Source organism: Chlamydotis macqueenii, chromosome 4 (assembly GCF_036417535.1).
Source record: "Chlamydotis macqueenii isolate bChlMac1 chromosome 4, bChlMac1.mat, whole genome shotgun sequence".
NCBI lineage: Eukaryota > Metazoa > Chordata > Aves > Otidiformes > Otididae > Chlamydotis > Chlamydotis macqueenii.
The window spans coordinates 14383694-14392500 of NC_141559.1; the positions used below are offsets into that span (position 1 = coordinate 14383694).

The 8807-nt window shown below is 39.8% G+C and overlaps 1 protein-coding gene across 1 annotated transcript in view; it reads right to left on the reverse strand.

The window, feature by feature from the left end:
- INPP4B (inositol polyphosphate-4-phosphatase type II B) overlaps positions 1–8807 on the reverse strand; it is a 339134-nt gene that overhangs the window by 292931 nt on the left and 37396 nt on the right. The window contains exons 2-3 of the mRNA XM_086746361.1: positions 3426–3640; positions 636–694 (exon numbers count right to left, since the gene is read on the reverse strand). Of these exons, the coding sequence (XP_086602487.1) occupies positions 636–694; positions 3426–3537 (171 nt within the window). The 5' untranslated portion in view covers positions 3538–3640. The remainder of the gene's footprint in view (positions 1–635; positions 695–3425; positions 3641–8807) is intronic.

Genomic DNA, 8807 nt, shown 5'->3' on the forward strand with positions numbered 1-8807 from the left:
GTTCATAGTATCAGACCGAAAGGATCAGAAAAAGAGCAATTGCACACTTAATGCTTCTCCTTTTCAGAGGATGGGAGGATTTAGTTCCTAATAAAGCCAATGGCAAAGCAGGGCGCAGCAGCAGCTCCTGCAAGACTTGCATTAAGTGTCAGGGTCAGATCCTATTTTGATAGGCCCTTCATTCTAGGCATGTAATTGCTTTTTACAACAAAGGAAGAGAAAACACTACTCTTCATAAGAAATTTAGTTACAAAACCAGACTAAAAAATTGCATCAAGGGTCTGAAATTGCATCTTGAACATTGCCACAATACCTTATTTAGCTGTGAGATTTTGCTTTCATTATTCCAGTGGATTTGGTGCGGTAATTCTAGATGTAGATCCGGGTACGTTATGAGCAGAACCTGGCCATAGACTATTTATAATTCAGCTAAAGGATGTTGATATCATGAAGAATACCTAGTGTTACAGAAGACAAACAATGGATTTTTTTTCATCTCCATTATTCTAATAACAGTGATTTATATTTTTTTTGGCCCTAAAAGCACAATGCCAATAGCTATCATGAAAAAGGATTACTCAGGTTCTTACAGATTAGACTAACACATCAAGAAAAGGAGTAGGAAAATTAATTACCTTATTTTTCATTAGAAAAAGCAGATTTCCTCTCAGTCGGCACCATCTCTCTCTTGGTTCTGTATGCAAAGAAGTAAGAGATGAATAAAAACAATCATTTGTCTTCACATATTAAATGCTTCTTAAATAAGATGCATTAGTTATAAAGGTCAGAAAAGAAATTCATTAACCAAAAAAAGTCAGCTTCACTCAGCAGCTGCCTATGTACAACATGCTGTTAAATGACAAATAACTTCCCAAAAGGTTTCTTCTACTCTGCCACTGAGAGAATTGGTGACTGCAGCATACACTCAACTGTGTTTTCTCTGCTTTTCTCCCTTTCCTCACGCGGGAGCAGAAAGAGCCACTTTAGCAAGAAATGGCTTTTGCTTCCATATTTCAAGAGATGAAATATAATCCTTGTTAAGACACAAAAACGTTTACTGTTACACTTAGATTAGAACATGCTAATCTGAATTTACAATTTTCCAAAAATAAAAAGTGAGCAAATGAGACCCAGATATTTACAGTCACTTTGCTATTACTATTTTACTACACTTTTAAGAACTACTTAACCAATGGGAATAACAACATATTTGTGTTTATACACACATGCAGGCATATAATCAAACTTTTAAGAACAGGGAATGTTTCAGAACTTCCCTATCTGTAAGTGGGTCAAAAAACAAAGTTACGCTTCCTAAACTAGCTATTTTAAAAATTGCATCATTTTTATTTTAAAAAAACTCACTTCTATATATATCTGTAGGTACAGATAGATACATATATTATATATGTGTGTATCTATAATAGATATGTCTTACATACTAATATGATCTCTTTAGACAAACCCTCTACCATTTCTTAGAAGAACAAGGAACATTCTTACACAAGACGTATTCTTTTTTATTTCTGGGAGGACACATGAATCCTTATGTCTCAAGACAGCAGCCAACCTCGAATCGCTAGGGAGCTGGAAGAACAGCTGTACCCTAAGGCCATGTTATTCCACAGCTGCCTCTGTGGAACTCTTGTACTTCCCTCAAAGTTGGCCATCACCAGACAATATTGACCAGCAGGATGTCTTATTACAGTAAATAAATAAATTTCTCTTTTCCTCTTCATAATTTCAATTCAGATGTTTCAATAAGCAACACATTTGAAAATCAGAACAGCTCTTCCCCCACAAGAAAAAGTGTAAGGCTTACAGGCACAGGCACTGGCACTGGCACTTGCAATAACTGATTTCAGTTACAAGCTAGGTTTTTTTTTTTTAGAAAAGTAATTGAAGTTCTTGGCTCTTTCCAGACCTGCTAAAGTGTAAGAACAATACAAAAAAGGATGTTATATAAGTTGATGCACATCCACCAACTAAAGCCTAAACACAGTTACCAGATCCGAGCACGGCGTTTTACAGTCTAAGTACAGGGCTCTGCTGAGACTAAATTCTATCCTGCAGAAGCATGCAAGCATCAGAAGGAAGAAATTCTATCACATTCACGCTGCAGTTTTTTCGATAAAAGGTAGTTTTATATAGGATTGGGAAAGCCACTACCTTATAAGTGTGAAAAGTAAGCAAGTCCAAAGATTAGTCAAATTAATGACGACAAGTCTATCAGAGGATAGTATATACAGTGACCAAAATGTCTTCAGAGAAATGACCCTTCTCTCAACGGGTCATAAGTGGTTGCTAGGAGCCAGAAGGATTTACTGGGCAATAAGAACATCCTGCACACGCATAGTTTCTTAAACACTTTTCTAGAATCCACCACCGCTGACCATGCCAGAGATAGCCCAGTATTGTGGGCTAGATGAATGTTTGGTCTGTCTCTGGTCAACCTAAAGCTTTTAGCAGCAATGTTAGCCCTCAACGTGTTTGTCAATGAAGAAAAAAATCCAAAAATCCCCAATCATATCAGATATTCATTGGACAGGGATAGATATGCTGCCACAATGAGAAAACAGGGACAGAATCCTGTTGATGAACCTTAAAGCAGCTAGAAGTGGATGCTCCCTAGTACTCTGTCCAGAAAGTCTGCTGCATCCTCCACAATAAACTCTGGTTATTTGTCATTAGAAAATGTATAAAATATTCTGAAAATGCAGCACTAAATTTTTTCAGTCCTTTATTGTAATTGAGTCTGTGCTGGGTTCTTTTTTTTTTATTATTATTTTGTTTCAATAAAAGAAAAGTAACTATAATCACAATGAAGATCAATTGAGACAAGTGAACATAAACTATTTGCTGTTGCTGAAATTATTGTATTGGAGCTGATTTTACAGCTAAACAGAAGCTATTTTCTAACAGCTATCAAGGGAACAGACATTTATTCAAGCTTACTGGAAATTGAAAGACATTTAAAATATGATCATAAAAGCCTGAAGAAACCTGCAAAGGAGGTGAGAAGTGAGCCATAGAAAATCTGTAATGATAAAAAGATACAGCTTTGAGGGGTGAGAAGGGCAGGTGCTGAGGAACTAGGTATCTAAACTTTAAACATAGCAACCAGTGACTGGTGACTAGCAGTCACCAGTAGTAAAAAACAATCTTTCTTCACAGAAAAAAAAAATAATAATAATGTTAAGGACTGAATACTGTTTCTCAGGTACATGACAAAAGAAACTTGAAAACTTGAGCAAACTGAAGAGCTGGCTTTAAACTGACTTGTTTAGAAAGGTACTTAGCACCACTTAAGCATCAGTAACAAAACTGAAAACTGCAAGATCTATGTGATTAGTGAAACAGTAAGCCAATAACTGCAAACATGTGCATCAAGCATAGGTGTAATTTTCAGCACAAGTCATTTTTACCTACTAATTTTTCATTCCCAACCACTCTGCAAATCTTCAGCTTTCCTTCCTTGTCAAAATAACCTGATGGCTGCCTGGCCAGCAAAGCCAGATCTTTAGCATTGAATCTCATGGGGTTGCCAGGGAAGAGGACGAAAGAGATGGAGGAGGACAGTGATGATGCTAGTTAGTTCGTTGAGGCCGAGTAAAGTCTAGACAGCATATATGAAGGTCAACTGAAATATTAAAAACAAAACAAAAATAAAACAAGAGATGCTGCTGTTTATTGTGATTTCCACTGTTACACACTCCAAACACTGTACTTTCTTTCATACTACGGGAGCAGTGCGAGTAATAGGGGGAAAAAAAAACCCAGGTTACATTGGGTGACATCTTCTCCCCACACACTTTTTAGAAAGAGAAAGTGTAGTTTAGCTTTCCTGTATCTCTATAATCTCATGTAGAAGCTGCAATTTTATGCAATATTCCCACAGTTTATCCATACTGGTAAAAATAGTTTTGCTATACGCATATAAATAACCAGAAAGCTCAAATATGCATTCATGGGGCAGGGGGAGGGGAAGATTGCCTTGTACTTTCATCTCCTTCACAGGAACAGTAACTAATAAAATAGTGTTAACTATAAAATTTCACCACATATTCAAGTATCCATGTTTTGCTATACTGACACTGGTTAGTACACTGAGTGCTTCTCTTTTGTTCATGGTATATCCTAACAGTTTCCAACTCTTTCACAATGTTTTCATTTGTGTTTTCAGAAAACTAGTTGTCCCCTGCAAAAGAAACAATTTTCATTTATCAGTACTACATCTACTGAACTTAGTGGAAAAAAAAAAATCATACTTGACATAAATAAGAGATCTTCGTTTCTCTCAGAGCCCTTTCTCCATTTATATGAAATTATTTTAAGATTAGATTCAGTTGCTCTAGTTTTGACCAATAGAAGTTTGGAAACAAATATTTTTGTCCAAATTGCAATTAACACACCACCATTTCACACTGCTGCAAGGAGGAGAAAATAAGGCCAGAAAAGTAGTTTTAAGTAGATCTTCTCTTTAATCCCCAAAATATTCTATGTTCTTAATATCCAGCCCTTCTGCAAAGGCCTTTCTCAAAAAAAGAACTCTTGGTATCACCCTTATACCATCAAGTAACAGAATTTTGTCAGATGGCTTTTAATACTCCCATACACTTTAATTAAAAATAAATAAAAAACCCCACAAACAAAAAACCCACCCAAACGCCCAATCCTCAGTGCATGGGCTTCAGATGCCACTTTCTGTCTCTAAATCGGAAGCCTTTGCTCTTCAGAGGACAGCACTGACATCTTCATCTGATGGAGAACTACAGCTCCCAACAACTCATGATCAAGTTCCTCTCAACTGTTGAGCTGAAGGACAAGTTCCATCTTCTGCACTGTATCTTTCTGTAGGCCTTTTTGTTCCTGCTTTTCCCTTCACATTCACTTTCTTTGCCCAAGTTTATCCCTCAATGACTTCTGTGTCCTTTAACTTCCATTTGCCAAACTACAGCCAATTCCAACAGCACTACAAGAGCTGAAACAGATCAAGCTTAACTACTATTTTGTACACATGAAATATGCACGAGCCATAAATACCATGTTGAGAAGACAAATCTCCAAGTAATTTTTTGCTCCTATGAAGATCCTACAATTCTATGGAGAACTGCCATAAAGCTAAAAGCTCTTTTATGTTTCCCTTTCGTTATTAAATACAGAAACAGAATACATGCAAGCAGTCACAATGTGTATCTAAGCGGAAAGTTGCAGCTTCAACTTTTCCATTCATCCACATACACATTTTCTTTCTTGTTTTCCCTTTAGCATCAGCAGGTATACTTATTTTTTTTTAGCACATATTCATGCATTTTACTCCATTTCATAATTTTGTTGAAACTATAACCCCATAACCTTACAGTGACCACAGAACCTGACCTTCAATTTAAAACATACAAGCACGCTGCTGTGCCCAAAATGAGCAACTGACTCCAAGCAGAGGATCTATGGAGGTGCTGCTGGTTGCCTATGCTTTCTAAATTGATAGACTATAACTGTGGAAAGATGAGTCATGCAGCACTTACAAAAGGGGTATTTATCACACACGGTAATCTAACACTGCAAGCGTATTCAGCACTGAAGACCAAATCCATTGGCGGGGTAGGGGAAGATGCCGGCTTCAACACACGAAACCCAGCCACGATGACCCTTGCAACAGGATCACTAGGGCATAGTCTATAGGGCCTTTGGAAATGGCAATGTGTCTATTCCTAAAACCTCTGTAAGCCCAGTGGAATTAATTGCTGGTTTTGTTTTACAGCCACAGATTGTATTTTTAACAACAGAGCACACAGTGTTTGTAATAAACCTGTCTGGTTTTAAAAGCAAATATAAGCTCAGCAAGGTAAATAATTATTGTGATCACCAACTGTGCACTGTTTTGTTATAGGCCTGTTCCCTTCAGAATGGAGAAGAGAAGGCTGCAGGGAGACCTTACTGCAGCCTTTTAATACGTAAAGGGCACTTATAAGAAAGATGGGGACAAACTTTTTACCAAGGCCTATTGTGAGGGCAGATCTAGACTAGATAGAAGGAGGAGGTTTTTTAAAATGAGGGTGGTGGAACACTGGAACAGGTTGCCCAGAGAGGTGGTGGGTGCCCCATCCCTGGAAACATTCAAGGCCAGGTTGGAGGGGGCTCTGAGCAACCTGATCTGGTTGGAGATGTCCTTGCTCCTTGCAGGGGGGTTGGACTAGATGACCTTTAAAGGTCCCTTCCAACCCAAACTGTTCTATGATCTTGCACACCTTTCACATAGCTCACTGGTAGCCTTCTTGTTTCAGAGAACATAGTTCTAGAAATTCAACTGCAACCTACCTAGTTACTGGTTTGTGAACTAATCCATTCCAGTCTATTTTATAAACACCTTATAAATCTATCCTAAACAGCATCTTCAGCTACAGACTGTTACTTTAGATTGCTTCAGTCTTTTCAAGTAGCATGGAGGAAGTCAGACTCTGTAAGTCTAGTCCCAGATGGATAAGTTATTGAAAACCTATGCTATCAAAGCAATGAAGGTTACTGGCTAAACTCTAGTTAGGCTTAAATGCAGTAATTATTGTAATACATGGACATCTGTACTCCACATAGCACTGCAAAACACAGAAGATCAGGGGACAAGACAAGCTGTAAATTGCTATTTAAGAAAGCTTTTGATTTCCAGCCAGGTAAACAGAACAACATGTTAGGTTTCTTGAAAGGCTATTAAAAGGACTAAAGAAACTCCAAGAGGAGATGTGCATATCGATTCTGTTTCTTTTTCCCTAAGGGAGATGGCATCTCTCTTGCACTCATCTATCAGTGAAGTGGTAACAGTCTAGAAATTCCTTTTATCACATCTGTGCATCATTTGCTCTGCATATGAGCCATAACACATAAATCATGTGTGACAATAAGAGTGGTACATAGCAGTTAAAACCCTTGAGACAGCATGCTTCAGTACATGTAAGCCAGTACCAGTCTTGAAATGCAAGGCAGCTGGGCCAGCAGAGTTCCACAGTGACGATAACCAAGGTGCCTGTTCACTGGAAATTTGCCAGAGAGGCTAAACCAATCTGACAATGTCTGGATATTATTCAGACCTAAAAGGCATAAAGAAGATCACGCGATTCCAACTTCAGTTTAACTTAGAAACCTGATGACCATTCAAAGGCGACCATAGCCAGTGTTGACGTAACACTAAAATTAAAGGTAAAAAATCCCGATAGAAGTGTCTGTCTTCAGCTGCAGCACCGGTTGTCCTTGAAGAAGCAGAAAGACTTTTCAGCTTAATAATCCCCTTCCCTTCTGGCTCCATTTCAGACTAAAGCTGTCAGCCAGCAAAATCACTTAGTCATATAGTGCCTTTAAATGTTTCTCCTAGCTAATCTCTTTCCTAGCATGAACTCAGAGAGGAAAGATCTTATCTTCAGTTATTTAACACTGGTGGTTCAAGAGACAGGTATTATTTAATACTCATGGTTAGAGAGAGAGGCATGCTGAATCTAAAGTCCCTCTCAACATATTTTCCCCCACACAATCATCACAACCATAATTTATAAGGAAACCAGACCAGTCTATTACTTAGTGAGTGGCCCAGGAGAGAAAAAGGTGGAGGAGTCTACGTCCTTGGAAGGAATAACGTTAGAACAGATGACAGTTTTGACAGCTCATGGACCACAAAATTTATGAAGTCTTTGTTGGGTGTCCTCCATCCCCCCATATTTGCAATTATAGTTTTCATGATCACTTACTATGGACACAGAACAAATCAGAACTATTTGATTCATGTGACAGAGAACAAGAGCTGAGGTGTATCGTAACTGTTAGGCACCAGCCATATAGTTGCAAATTTTTTATCATCATAATGAGAGAAATGTACATTTTTTGATCACTTTAAGAGATATAAACCCACCTCTTTTTGTAAATGTTAGAAATCACTCAAAAACAGTAGCATGTTGTACTGGGTTTGTGTGTCAAGGTTTGGTAGCAGGGAGGCTACAGGGGTGGCTTCTGTGAGAAGCTGCCAGAAGCTTCCCCCATGTCTGATGAAGCCAGTGCCAGTTGGCTCCAAGATGGACCCACTGCTGGCCCAGGCTGCGCCCATCAGCAACAGTGGCAGCACCTCTGGGATAACATACTTAAGAGGAAAAAACTCATAGACTCATAGCATGGTTTGGGTTGGAAGGGACCTTCAAAGGCCATCTGGTCCAACCCCCCCGCAAGAAGCAGAGACATCTCCAACCAGATCAGGCTGCTGGCCGTGCTGCTTTTGATGCAGAACTGCTGCACAACAGCAGCTGAAAGAGAGAGGAGTGGGAACATGCGAGAGGAGCAGCCCTGCAGACACCAAGGTCCATGAAAAAAGGAAGGGGAGAAGGTGCTCCAGGCACCAGAGCAGAGATTCCCAGCCTGTGGTGATGACCATGATGAAGCAGGTTGTCCCCCTGCGGTCCATGGAGGCCCACAGAGGAGCACAGATCCACCTGCAGCCCATGGAGGGCCCCACACCAAAAGAGCAAGCGGATGCCCAAAGAAGGCTGTGACCCCATGAGAAGCCTGTGCTGGAGCAGGCTCCTGGCAGGACCTGTGGCCTTGTGGAGACAGTAGCCTGTGCTGGAGCAAGTATGCTGGCAGGACTTGTGACCCCTGCCCTGTGGGTGACCCACACTGGAGCGGTTCGTGGAGGACTGTCTCCCACCCTGAAGCAGAGGAAGAGTATGAGGAGAAAGGAGCAGCAGAGACAACATGGGATGAGCTGACCACAACCCCCATTCCCCGTCCCTCTGCACCACTAATGGGGAAGGAGTAGACAATTCAGGAATAAA